This window comes from Phocoena sinus, chromosome 19 (genome assembly GCF_008692025.1).
Source record: "Phocoena sinus isolate mPhoSin1 chromosome 19, mPhoSin1.pri, whole genome shotgun sequence".
Taxonomy (NCBI): Eukaryota; Metazoa; Chordata; class Mammalia; order Artiodactyla; family Phocoenidae; genus Phocoena; species Phocoena sinus.
Window position 1 is genome coordinate 14590812 of NC_045781.1, and position 14680 is coordinate 14605491.

General features: G+C 37.6%; 1 protein-coding gene and 1 non-coding gene across 6 annotated transcripts in view; one reads left to right on the forward strand and one right to left on the reverse strand.

Moving 5' to 3' along the window:
• The window catches only part of ZNF568 (zinc finger protein 568), a 39446-nt gene that overhangs the window by 2574 nt on the left and 22192 nt on the right, over window positions 1-14680 (forward strand). For 3 of the 5 annotated variants that reach the window (XM_032614499.1, XM_032614498.1, XM_032614500.1), the window contains one exon: window positions 4194-4252. In XM_032614499.1, coding sequence (XP_032470390.1) covers window positions 4238-4252 — 15 coding nt within the window. In that variant the 5' untranslated portion in view covers window positions 4194-4237. Of the gene's footprint in view, window positions 1-941; window positions 2681-4193; window positions 4253-14680 lie in introns of those variants that run through there. The other 2 variants (XM_032614497.1, XM_032614496.1) reach the window with 2 other exon arrangements.
• LOC116744892 lies at window positions 7309-7435 on the reverse strand. The gene has a single exon (XR_004347216.1). It is a non-coding gene; the product is annotated as a small nucleolar RNA SNORA25 (small nucleolar RNA).

Here is a 14680-nt window from a genome sequence, read left to right on the forward strand (position 1 = left end):
CTGCCATTTGTGACAACATGGATGAACCTTTAGGACATTATGCTAAATGAAATAAGCCAGTTACAGGACAAATACTACATGATTCTTTTACATGAGGTATTGAAAATAATCAGACTCAAAGAAGCAGAGAGTAGAATGGTGGTTGCCAGGGGCTGGGAGAGAGGGAAATGGGGAATTGTTTTCCAATGGGTACAAAGTTTCTGTTATGTAAGATGAATAAGTTCTAGAGCCCTGTACAACATAGTACCTATATTAACAAAGTGGTATTATGCACTTTAAAATACGTTGAGAGTAGATCTCATGTTAGCTGTTCTTACTGGAAAAAAACCACAAAACACAAGGAAGTTTTTGGAGGTGATGGATATGTTTTGTACCTTGGTTATGGTACTGGTATTAACAGATGTATGCATATGTCCAAACTGATCAGGATATATACATTAGATTTGTGCAGTTTTTTTGTGTATCAGATATACCTCAATAAAAGCAAAAAAAATACACAAAAATTTTACCATCTTACCAACCATTTTTAAGTGTTCAGTTCAGTGGCATTACATCCATCATGGCTGTGCCACCATCACCATCTGTTTATCCATAGAACTCTTTTTATCTTGCAAAACAGAAACTGTACCCATTAAACAATAACTCCCCATTCCTTCAGTCCCCCAGTTCCAGACAACCACCATTCTACTTTCTGTCCCTATGAATTTGACTTTACCTCATTATGTACTCCGTGTACCAGATCTTACAGTATTTGTCCTTTTGTGACTGGTTTATTTAACGTAGCATAATGTCCTCAAGGTTCATCCATGTTAAAGCATGTGTCAGAATTTTCTTCCTTGTTAAGCCTGAATAATATTTCATTGATTGTATATACCACACTTTGTTTATCCATTTATCTGTCAATGGAAAATTGGATTGTTTGTTTCTTTTGACTATTGCAAATAATGCTGCTACAAACATGTGTGTACAAATACCTGTTTGAGTCCTTGCTTTCAGTTCTTTTAGGTATATATCCACAAGTGGAATTTATGGATCATATAGTAATTCTATTCTTAATTTTTTGACTGCCATACTGTTTTCCCTAGTGGCTATACCAGTTTATCAACATATTTTTTGAGCACCTACTATCAGTGGCAAAAAGACAAAAATAAATCCCTGTTTTCATGTATTTTATATGAGGGGGTGGAAAGACAATATGCATGATAAATTATATAATTTGTTAGTGATAATTGCCATTCAAAAAAAATAGAAACTGTGTGAGGGACAGTAGGGGTATATACCAAGCATAACACTTCTCAAAATTTATTATAATTGAATGTTTTCTGTTTTATTATTTCTTTTCTGTCATTCAGAGTAAGGATTAGCCTACTCTCTTGTGTATCATTTTTTTCACCATAGATGATAAATTAATGTCATGTGACAACGTCACTGTGACATGAGTATAATTCTCATTTCAAATGACGAGTATGGGAGTTCTGTGTTACAACTCTCGTTTATCTCAGTTGTCAAGATAGATAGGAAATGGAATAGCTGGACTTTTAATGCACCTCTCTTTCACACCAGATCTGGGGTTGATGAAAATCTGAATGTTTTTTGACTCAGCTTTATATCTGTCACTGCATCAGGCCTACACCTTTATGCTCACGAAAGATATTTGAGGAGCAGATATTATGTGAACATCACTATTGTATTCACTTTGTTTCTAGACTCTTGGTGTTTCTATTGGTTCAACCTGAGTTGCTGAGTCTTTGAGTTTTCTTCCAGACTCCTGCTGTCTCAGCATCTCTGGTCAGTGACTCCAGGGACTGTGAATTACAAGCAAGGAAGCTAATTGTTTGGGACTGTATTAATTATCTATTACTGTGTAATAAGGTACCTCAAAATTTAGTGGCTTAAACAACAATAAACATATATTAAACAACAATAAACATTTATTATCTCAGTTTTTGGGGAGTGGAGAGTGACTTAGCTGGGTATTCTGGCTCAGATATTTCATGAAGTTTCAGTCAATTGCTGGCAGGGCTGCAGTCATCAGAAGGCTAATGGGGACTGGAGGATTTGCTTCCAAGATGGCTGGCAAATTGGTGTTGGCTGCTGGCACAAGCCTCTTCCTAAAGCTTGTTGAGTGTCTTCATGGCATGGTGGCTGGCTTCCTTCAAAGTGCGTGATTCAAAAATGTGCAAGACAGAAACCATATCTTTTATGATCTAACCTTGGAAGTCACACACTGTCATTTCTGCAAGATCCTATTGGTTATGCAGGTCAACTCTATTCAGTGTGGGAGGGGTGTATGAAAGACATGAATACCAGAAGACAACGATCATTGGGGGCCACCTTGGAGGCTGGTTCCAATAGGGATCCAGTGAGAAGACATCAGGTAAATTGGATTTATATTATAAGCCCACAGTTCCTGGCTCCACAAAGATAAGACAGATCTGTGACGTGAGGATAAAGAACAGTGAAGAGCAGGTATCTATCATGGAAGGAGACCTCCTGATCTGAGACCTTCCCTGGAAGCTGGGGAGTCCTGAGATAGAGTGGACCCCGGAATTGCTAGACGTGCACCCTATCTTAACCCCTCTGTTTAGAGTGGGAAAGGCCTGAATGACATCTCAACCTTCAGAGATCAGCAGTAGCTGTGTGACAACGGAGCATTTGACCCAGATGATGGAAGGGACAGGTGAGGTGGCTCAGAGATGGGCAGAGTTTAGGAGAGAGTCTGTAAAAAGAGTTAGGAAGTTCAGTACTCCTACCAAGAAAGTTCACAAGTTATTGACTGTGCTGACATTTGTTTTTTATTTTATTCACTTGACAACTGTTTTTTAAAATAAATTTTTAATATAATTCCTATTTTTCTTATATACATTTAGATTTTTTAAAAGTGCTGTTAAATATATAATTGTAAACAAAAGTTTCCTGTTCCATTCCTTCCAATACCCTGTTCCCACTACCCATAGGCAATTACTTGGAACATTTTTTTCTGGATATTCTGGTATTCAGCTCTGCTTTCCTGAATAACATCCTCATACTGCTAATGTTTGATTTCAGTTTTAGATATTTCCTATTGACTTTTGACAGTAGAAATAAAGATTTATCTCTCTTTTCTATCTAACCCCTTCCTCATCACCCTCACCCCACCCCGACTCCCACCCACTCTTCTCCTTGCCCTTCTTTCTAATATGGTGTTTTGTTCGAGGTTGAAGGTTGACCAAATGTCAGGATCTGTATGCATTTTCTTTTGAGCTAGTCAGTTTTCCCAGCAAGAAGTCCTAGATTGTTTGAGGAGTATAAGCCAGGACTCCTGCTTTTGGGAGGCAAAGAAAGGAAAAAAGTTGAGGGGAACACTTCATCTTTCAATCTGACAGCTTTTACTTAATTCCCTTATTTTCTCTACATTGCTTCAACCCCACCTTGTATGTAGTTCCCTGTTTTTCAGCCCCACCCCAAACTCCTGCCTGTAAAAGTACCTCATACCTCCATTCCTGAGCCTTTCAAGTGTTCTGCCATGGTTTCCCCACCCTCGCTTAAGCTTCATCTTTCTCTAAGTTAGAAACCAGTCATTTGCTCTCTATCTTTCAGAATTTTGTTGACATCTCTTTTCCGCTAAAATCTTCTGTATTCTTTGTCCTTGTGAGATTGTTTCTTTCATTTTGGTTGTGTTTCAGAGAGAGCAGAAATAAATGCAAGTATTCAGTCTTCCATTTTTAACCTGAAGGCCCTGAATTTTTTTAGAGTAAAAAATAAGTCAATTACGTTATTTTAAAATGTCTTTAGGATTATAGCTGCATTTCATTCCATCATATGAATGTTCCACAATGCCTGTAACCTGTCTCTGATTAAAGTTTTTTCCAAATTATTTACAGTGCTTCATAAATAATTTAATCCTTAAATCTTTGTGGTATTTATTATTATGTACTTAAAAAATCTCCTATTAGGAATAAAATAGCAGGAAACTAGGGAAATAGATTCATTGGGTACCCTAGACTTAACCCTCCAGAAATTCCCATAGAACTCTATATGATTAAATTACAAGCCATCTATGTACATTTCAGTGTCTCTGTAGCCTGGTGGTGGTTAATATTTCTCGAAGCTCTGAGGATCATTATAGGTGATCTTACAGCTGATGCTGAAGATTTCTCTAGTCCTTTATCTGGGGCTCTGAAGTAAACAGATTTTTATTTCTCTTTCCTCAGCTTGGTGTTCTCCAGATTCTGCCCTTTTCAAGGAAGAAGAGGATATGACCAGTTCTCTTGTACGTTGTGTTTTTTTTTTAAATTTATTTATTTTTGGCTGCGTTGGATCTTCGTTGCTGTGTGCAGGCTTTTTCTAGTTGTGGCGAGCAGGTGCTACTCTTCGTTGTGGTGCACGGGCTTCTCATTGCAGTGGCTTCTCTTGTTGCGTAGCCCAGCCTCTAGGCGTGCGGGCTTCAGTAGTTGCAGCACACAGGCTCAGTAGTTGTGGTGCACAGGCTTAGTTGCTCCACAGCATGTGGGATCCTCCCGGACCAGGGCTCGAACCCGTCTCCCCTGCATTGGCAGGCAGATTCTTAACCACTGTGCCACCATGGAAGTCCCTTCTTGTACGTTTTAAGCATTTATTTGTTTCCTGCATTATTTTACAATGCAGTTGCAGTGGGTTACCTTAACCTACCAGTAAGTTGGAAAAAACTAAATCAAAAATCAAGGTGAGGGCCTCCCTGGTGGCGCAGTGGTTGAGAGTCTGCCTGTCGATGCAGGGGACACGGGTTCGTGCCCTGGTCTGGGAGGATCCCACATGCTGCGGAGCGGCAGGGCCTGTGAGCCATGGCCGCTGAGCCTGCGCATCCGGAGCCTGTGCTCCACAACAGGAGGGGCCACAATAGTGAGAGGCCTGCGTACCGCAAAAAAAAAAAAAAAAAAAAAATCAAGGTGAGGAAAAATACAGCTAGCAGGTCAGAACCTGGGGAAATTTGACATGTGGCTATGCACAAACAGGTCCATACAGGATTATAAAACTTGAGTTCAAATTTGAGGGACTTGCGTGGCAGTCCAGTGGTTAAGACTTTGCCTTCCAATGCAGGGGGTGAGGGTTCAATCCCTGGTCAGGGAGCTGAGATCCCACATTTCTCACGGCCAAAAACACAAAACATAAAACAGAAGTAATATTGTAACAAATTTACTAAAGACTTTAAAAATGGTCCATATAAAAAAAATCTTTAAAAAAATTGTTTTGAATACGATCTGGAGAAGCAAAAGCAAACTGAGACATAAAGTTCATCCCATAACTTGCACTACTTATGAGGAAAAAGCTTATAATTCAGGAAAGTAAAAAGCTTTTCATTGGCACTTAAGTCAAAAAGAAATCCGAAATAATTCCATAATTCTTATGATTTTAAGCTCAGTTTATTAAAAGTCCTTCTTGGCCATAGATTAAAGACTAGAATTATTGGGAAGAGTAAATCGAGTACTTCTTTCAAATGACCCTCCATATATATTTCTTTCAGTTGAGACTTTTTAAGTTGAGCTAAAATATATACTAAAATTCTGTGGCAGAATTTTTTGTAGTTCTGGTATCTGTAACTCTCCACGTCTTTTTTTATGGTCTCAAAAGATACAGTATTCTTCATCTTCTTACAAAATGACTCATTTTCCTCTGCTGTTGATTCTTTTTGTTTCCAACACTGGAATCCTTCACACTCCTGTATTTTAAATATTTTCCACTGCCTCTTTTTCCTCAGCTCGTATCTTTTCCATCCTGAAACACACACACATTTCTATTGACCACATGATTGTGTGGCTTATCCAGTTATTTCTCCTTTTGGCAGAGTGGTTTTCTGGGCCTAGACAGACTTGGGTTCAAATCTTGGCTCAGTGACAGTAAGTGCATGATTATGGGCAAGTTTCTTAATCTCTTTGGCCTTAGTTACATCATCTGTAAATGGGGATAATAATAATACTTACCCCATAGGAATATTGAGAGGGTTAAATGCACATAGTAAGTGCTCCATAAATGATAAATATTGTTAATAATTATTAGCTATATAAATCTTTCTACCTGAAAATGTCTTTGAATGTGTTCACTGTATTCATTGACCTACTTTTTTAGTTTAACATATGAAACTGATAAGATAAAAGAGTAGATGCCTCATTTGTGTTCACAAAATTAATCCTTCTCTTCAATAAAACTACCATAAACACTGTAATAAGGCAAAACTGGGAACAGTTTTTGTAATACATTTGCAGAAATATACTAACAATTCTTAAAAACCAATAATTAAGAAAATTGGGTGGAGAACATGAGCAAGCAGTTGGAAAAAATGCAAGTGGCAATAAATATTTTAAAATAAAAATGTCACAAAGAAACAGACTATTCAGATTTGTAGATACATTTTTTAGGTGTATTTTGAATTAGTGGGTAATGACCATCTTTTATGAGAGGATTCCAAATAATTAGTTCACATGTGAATTTTCCTTATAAAGTAAAAAGCTGGAGATAAGGAGTTGTGATCTACAAATAGGACACTCTGTTAGCTTTCAAAAACTTCATTCAGTTCCTTTCAGACACCAGAGCCAGACATCTTGGTCTGGACTATCAAACAGAAATGGACTGCCTATGTTTCTGGGCATTCATTCTAGAATATGGATGTAAATATATTACATGGCAGCTTTTATTTATATTTGAATAGACTACACAGCAGCTAGAAAAATCTTCTACAGCAATAAGTATAATAGCTTTATTGAGTACCTATTATGTGCCAGGTATATCGTGCTATAAGCTTAATGTAGCTTATTTCATGTAATCATTATCAGAAGTTTGTAAAGTAGATATTATTTTCATTTTTATAGAGAAAGGAAGTGAAGCACAGAGATTAAGAAACTTACATAAATTCATGCATCAGGTGTGCAGTAAAGCCAGGATTCAAACCCATACAACCTGACTCTAGGACCACACTCTTATGGTACTGTACAAATGGAAATCCACTCATGAGTGAAGAAATGCAAGTTTTGCCAATCGAATGTTCATATTGTCCATTTTATGCCGTTAGTCCTTTTTCTACTTGAAATTAAGGGATTTTAAGAATGCCTGCTTCAGCATTAGGATTTATGCAGATATCTTCTTCTAATTTGTCACTTATATGTTATCGTGTATCTTTTGTTGTATATAAACTTTAAATTTGGGTAGTTTCATCTAGCATATGATAAGTTTGTGCATACAGTAATAATTCAGTCAAAATTAATATGCAACATTAACTTTTATTGTTGTTGTTAAACTTGGGAAACATCTATTTTTACTTTCCCGTATCAGCAATCATGGATATAAGTGGTTAAATCTTGTATCTCCTCAGGAAGACATAGCACTGTTGAGTGACTATTACATCCCATGGAGAACTTCAGTCTTTGGTCACAGCATTAAGAGCTCCTGGTTTTGGTCTCATAAGCCCTCTTTGAAATGACATATGCAACATTAATGTTTAATAGTCTTCTTTCATGAGTTTCTAATGTTGGTATTTTATAAGATATCTTTCCTAATATTATGTTATAGTTTCTTTTCAAAGATTTGCTTTTCATATTTAGTTTTTGATCCAACTGGAATTCAATTTTGTAGTTGGTCCAAGGTAGGAATTTGCTGATAATTATATCAGTAAAATTATTTTTGCATGTAGGCAACCAGTGTTCCAATACCATTTGTTAAATAGATCTTTACTTTGTGATGCCACCTTTATAATATACATGCTTAATTGTTTCTAGGCTCTTTGTTCTGTTTCTTTAATCTGTTTGTCTACATCTATACCAGTGCTATGCTCTGTGTGTGTGTGTGTGTGTGTGTGTGCGTGTGTATGTGTTTACATTGTCTTAACTACTTTAACTTTATAATAACCCTGTTTGCTTGGCAGGCATTTCCCCACTTCCCACTACACAAATGTTCTAGTTTTAAAAAATTCCTCAGCTACTTTGGGACCTCTATGCTTTCATTTGAATTTTAGAATCAGTTTATCTAGCTCTAAGGAAAAAACGCTGTTGGGATTTTAATTGGAATTGCAAAGAATTGTAGACTACAGACCTTCCTGACTTACATCCTGATAAACCCATCATAATATGAAAATATCATAAATTGAAAATACATTTAATACACCTAACCTACCAAACATCATAGCTTAGTTTAGCCTACCTTAAATATGCTCAGAATACTTACATTAGCCTTCAGTCATCTAACACAAAGCCTATTTGATAATAAAGTGTTGAATATCTCATGTGATTTATTGACTACTGTACTGAAAGTGAAAAACAGAACAGTTGAATGAATATAGAATGGTTGTAAGGGTGTATTGGTTGTTTACCCATGACATCACGTGGCTGACTGGGAGCTATGGCTTGCTGCCACTGCCTGGCATCACCAGAGAGTATCATAATAAAGCTAGCCTGAGAAAAGATCAAAATTTAAAATTCCAGGTATCTGTGTTTTCTGTGTGTATCACTTTTGCACCATTGTAAAGTCGAAAATTCATAAGTCGAACTGTCTTAGGTTGGGTACTGTCTGTAATTAGAGAAGAATTGAGTGAAACATTTTTTTCTGTCTATCAGGAAGATGTTTCAATTTAAGGAAATCCATTAATATAATTTATCATATTCAAAAAAATATATAATCAGGGCTTCCCTGGTGGCGCAGTGGTTGAGAGTCCGCCTGCCGATGCAGGGGACACGGGGTCGTGCCCCGGTCTGGGAAGATCCCACATGCCGCGGAGCGGCTGGGCCCGTGAGCCATGGCCGCTGAGCCTGCGCGTCCGGAGCCTGTGCTCCGCGACGGGAGAGGCCACAACAGTGAGAGGCCCACGTACCGGGAAAAAAAAAAAAAAAATATATATATATATATATATATATATATATATATATATATATATATATATATATAAAATCAGCTCTAAAAAGCTACTAATTTTTTTGAAATCAGAATTTGAGCTTTTTTAAAGAGGATCTATTTATAAAATAGAAGTAAAAGGACACTTCCTTAACATGATATTTAAAAAATTATTCTACACACATACTAAGCTAAAGGCCAGAACCATGTTTCCTGCAGGAAATGACACATATTCCTACTAAAGTCAGGAGCATGACCAGATTACTCATGATACCACATTTATTTACTATAATTCTATATGCATATAGAAAAGAAAAAAAAGATAAAACATTGGGAAGGTGCATACAAAATTATATCTAGGTGATACAATTATGTATGTGGGCAGTTGAAGAGGAAACAAGAGAATTCAATACAGTATGGACACAAAATTAATATACAGAAATCAACAACATTTCTATATACAAACCACCAACCAGTTCAAAAGTAAAATGGAAGGTGGGAATTCCCTGGTGGTCCAGTGGTTAGGACTCGGTGCTTTCACTGCCATGGCCCAGGTTCAATCCCTGGTCGGGGAACTAAGATACTACAAACCTCACGATGCAGCCAAAAAAAATTAAAATTAAAAAATAAATAAAATGGAAGAAAAATGTTAAGAGTAGAAACAAAATCCTAAAGGAAAAAAAAATTGTATCTGATGTATATGGGAGAAAGAAACCTTTAAAGCATTACTGAGACCTAAAAGAGGATTTGAATAAATTTTTAATACATACTTTTTTTGGAAAAGATCATCATTATTAAATCAATATAAATTCTCTTTAATCTTGAGATTTATTGGAATCTCACATATTCTAAATATTCTTTTTAAGGCAAGTCTATTCAAGCTGACTGTAGAAGACATTTGAAAAATAAGTGTGTAAAATATCCAAGAAAAAATAAGAAAAATGTTGTGTGTTATGCTCTAAGTTTTAAAAAGAATATTCGTTTAATGTTTGTGTAACTTTAAGGAAAAAAAAAACTTTTACAAAAAGTTGCCAGTCAGAAAGAAAAAAGTTGCCAGTCAGCATATATACCATAGAACTGACGTGTAATTATCTTTATGCTTTCACTGTAAACTTTGTTATTTTTAAAAAAAGATTTATCATATTAAGTATCTTAAAAATAAAGGAGAGGAAACTGCTGTGATACCAGCAGGACCTCTGGAAATGTTAAGGCTTCCTTCCAGGGCCCAGGAGATACTCATTTTTTCTTGGTTCTGTCTGACAGGAGGAGGAATAAAATTTAATGACAAGAAATGTGAATTTGTGTTTTTTAACAATCCTCTTTGTTCCTTGCTCCTAATATGGAATTCTTGACATATGTATGTAAAGAGAGTCAACATCTTCGGAAAATAGACTATTTGTTCTAAAGCACTGATTCATCATTTTATATAGTTAGAAATTAACCCATATTTACTTTTGTTACTTGTTTTATAATTTTCGTCAGGAGCACAGGTTTTTTTTGGTATGAAATTTATGCTAATTTACTAGTTAGTGGGAAAGATGTTTTAATGCTAATTTACTAGCACTAGTAGAAAATATATTTTCTTTGTTGTTCTTCCCTATTTTTTTTAGTGGTTCATATTCCATAGGGGTTATCTATTCCTGAAACATTTATTGAATGATTATTGGGTGCCAACCTCAGTTCTGAGTGCTTCACAATTTTTGGCCTCATTTAGTCCTCATAACAGCCCTTGCAGGAAAATGCCACTTTACAGATGAGGCTCAAATTTGGCTATTTGTCGAGTTTAGTTTAAAAAAACACTTTTTTGTTTTTGGCTGCGCCGCGAGGCTTATGGGATCTTAGTTCCCAACCAGGGATTGAACCCGAGCCATGGCAGTGAAAGTGCCGAGTCCTAACCACTGGACTGGCAGGGAATTCCCACACGATTAAATTTTGAAGCCAGGATTTGAACTCATGATGTCAGACTCTACAGCCTGTTAACCAGTAAAAATATCTAAATCCACCTCCATTTTGAGAGCCTAATTCTTTGAAAAATTTTCAATCAGGTATCTCTTCAGCTTTTCTGCTTCTTTTATGAGACCTTTATTCTCATGCAGGTTCACTATGTGGGCTTTGGGCTCTGCTTTGGGCTGCAGATCACCTGGCCCTGACTCAGGCTGTGGCATGGGCTCACATCTCCTCCACGTGTGTTCATTCAGGTGAAAGAGCAGCAGCTTTCTGGGGCAGGCTCTTCACTTGCCAGATCACTGGAGTACATGAACCAAGTCAAGGGTTTGTTTAAAAACAAAATTCAACTGATTACATTTTGAAGATCTTATTGGCTTTATTCAATGATTCATGAGTCAGGGAACATCCAATCTAGCAGATACATAGGAACTCTGAGGAGCTATACCAAGTCAAGGATTTTTATAGGCAGAAGGGAGTGGGAATAAGGAAGTTATAGTAGCAAAAAGTGGATTGGTTCTGGCCAGGTTACTTTCCTTTAGGGGATGATAGGGTCTATCAGGCAGATTACCTCACTAATGCTGATCAGGTGATTCCTGCTTGACTAGTTTAAGATTTTATTTCTAGGAGAGGCTGAAACTGTAGGTAAGTCTCAGTTTGGTGACATGAGGCTTAGCATAAGTGACTTCATTTTGGGCCTGTTGTCTTGTTTTTAACAGGTGTAAGTGCATTTCAGGCCTCTACTCACATCATGTTCACTGACATTCCTTTAGCTCTAACAAATGGCTCACTCAAGACCCACACTGGGGGATGGGACATTAGCTAGAGACACAAATGAATATTTGTGGAATAATAAGTTAATCAATAATATTTTCTGATGGAACTGTTTTTATTGGAATTTTTTTAAAACTTGAAATACATTGGAACAGTCTCACAACCTAAGAAAACTTTGTTGACATATAAGTCACATACCATAAAATTGACACATTTAAAGTATATAATGCAATGTTTTTTAGTATATTTATGAGTTGCCATTACCACAATCAATGTTAGAACATTTCATCACCCTAAAAAGGAACTCTGTACCCATGAGCTATCACTTCCCATTTCCCCCCAAGTCTCCTTTGTACTTTCTGTTTCTATGGATTTGCCTATTCTGGACATTCATATAAATGAAGTCATATAATATATGGCCCTTTGTGACTGTCTTCTTTCACTCAGCATAATGTTTTCAAGGCTCATCCATTTTGTAGCTTGTATCAGTACTTTGTTTCTTTTTATTTCCAAACAGTATTCTCTTGTATGAATATGACATATTTTTAAATAAATGTATTTATTTATTTCTGTTTTATTTTTTTGGCTGTATTGGGTCTTTGTTGTGGCAAGTGGGGGCTACTCTTCGTTGCGGTGTGTGGGCTTCCCATTGCAGTGGTTTCTGTTGTTGCAGAGCATGGGCTCTAGGCACGTGGGCTTCTGTAACTGTAGTGCAGGGGCTCCGTAGTTGTTGCTCACGGGCTCTAGAGCTCAGGCTCAGTAGTTGCGGCGCATGGCTTAGTTGCTCCACAGCATGTGGGATCTTCCTGGACCAGGGCTCAAACCCATGTCCCCTGCATTGGCAGGCAGATTCTTAACCACTGTACCACCAGGGAAGTCCTGAATATGACATTTTATTTATCTTTTTATCAGTTAATGGACATTTGAATTATTTCCACTTTTTGGCTATTATGAATAATGTAGCTAAGAACATTTGTGTACAAGTTTTTATGTGGACATATATTTTTAGTTCTCATTATATGTAGTGGAATTGCTAGCTTATACGGTAACTGTACATTTAACCTTTTAAGGAACTGCCCCACTGTTTTACACAACAGTTGTACAATCTTACGTTTCCACCAGCAGTGGATGAGAATTCTAGTCTCTCCACATCCTCATCACACTTATTATTATCTGTCCTTTTGATTATAGCCATCTAGTGGTTGTGAAGTGATATTTCATTGTGACTTTGATTTACGTGTACCTGGTAATTAGTGATGTTGAGCATCTTTTCATGTGCTTATTGGCCATTTGTATATCTTCTTTGAAGAAATGTTTATTTAGATCCTTTGCCCTTTTTTTTTTTTGCGGTACGCGGGCCTCTCACTGTTGTGGCCTCTCCCATTGCGGAGCACAGGCTCCGGACGCGCAGGCTCAGCGGCCATGGCTCACGGGCCTCAGCCACTCCGCGGCATGTGGGATCTTCCTGGACCAGGGCACGAACCCGTGTCCCCTGCATCGGCAGGCGGACTCTCAACCACTGCGCCACCAGGGAAGCCCTTTGCCCATTTTTTAATTAGTTTGTCTTTTTATTATTGAATTGTAAGAGATCTTCATATATATTCTAGATATGTTTCTTATCTGGTATATGATCTGTAAATATTTTCTCCCAGCCTATGGGTTGTCTTTTCACTTTCTTGATGATGTCCTTGAAAGCACAAGATTTTTACATTTTTCTGATGTCCATTTTTATTTAATTTTCTTTTTTTGCTTGTGCTTTTGGTGTCATATCTAAGAAAACCATTGCCTATCCACAGTTACAATTTACCCTTTTTTTATTATTTTTTTCCTTTCACATAGTCATAATATCTCAATTTTATTTCAACTCCAAGTTGTTTTTTTTCCATTTGTGTTATTAGGTTTTCTTTTATTCTGGTTCCTTGGCAATGTATATAGCTTTTAGATTAGATCTTCATTCTCCATCCCTCATGCTTGTATCATCTCTCAATATTTTCATCTCTGGTGTGTGGGGCTGGGTCTGGGCCCCCTGGTGGACAGGGTCATGTCAGGGGTGGCTGTAGGCTCAGAGAATCTTAAGGCAGCCTGCTTGCTGATGAGTGGGTCTGTGTCCCTGCCTGGCTAATTGGTGGGCCTGAGGAGTCAGAGTACTTTTGCCTACAAACTGGTGGGTGGGGTGGAGCTGAGTCCCAAGGCTAATAAGCTAGAGAGAAGATTCCAAAATGGCACTTGCCAGCACCAGCGTCCATGTGGTTGAGCGAACTCTCCAAAGTGGCTGCTGCCAGTTTCTGTGTCCCCAGGGTGAGCTCAAGTTGCCTCCTGCCTCTCCAGAAGACTCTCCAAGGTCAGCAGCGGGGTCTGAACCAGGCTCCTTTCAAATTCCTGCTGCTCTCCTGAGTCCCAGAGCATGTGAGATTTTGTGTACGCCCTCTAAGAGTGGAGTGTCTATTTCCTACAATCCTCTGGGTCTCCTGAAAGTAAGCCCCACTGGCCTTCAAAGCCAAATGCTCTGGGAGCTTGTCTTCCCCTGTGCAGGATCCTCAGGCTCTAGAACCCGATGTGGGGCTCAGATCCCTCGCTCCCTGTGGAAAACCTCTGCAATTGTAATTATTCTCCCATTTGTGTGTTTCCCATCCGGGAGTATGGGTCTTGACTATACATTGACTCTACCACTCCTACCCACCTTGTGGTTCGTTCTCTTTATAGGTTCCAGTCTTTCTCATCAACAGTTGCTCTGTAAATAGTTGTAATTTTGGTGTGCCCATGAGAGGATGTGAGCTCAGGGTCTTTCTACTCCATCGTCTTGAGCAGTATTTTATTTTTCTGATGCTATTGTAAATGGGATTGTTTTCCTTGATTTCATTTTTGGATGTTCACTGCAATGTCTAGTTATACAATTGTTTCTTTACTATTGATCTTATATTCTGCAACCTTGCTGAAGTTGTTTATTAGTTCTAATAAAATTTAGTGGGATTTCTTATGTTTTCTGAAAATCATGTCATGTGAAAATAGAGATAGTTGTATTTTCTCCTTCCCAATCTGGATACCTTTATTTTCTTGCCTAATTGCTCTGTTTAGAACCTTCACTGCAATGTTAAATAGAAGTGGTAAGAATATACATCCTTGTCTT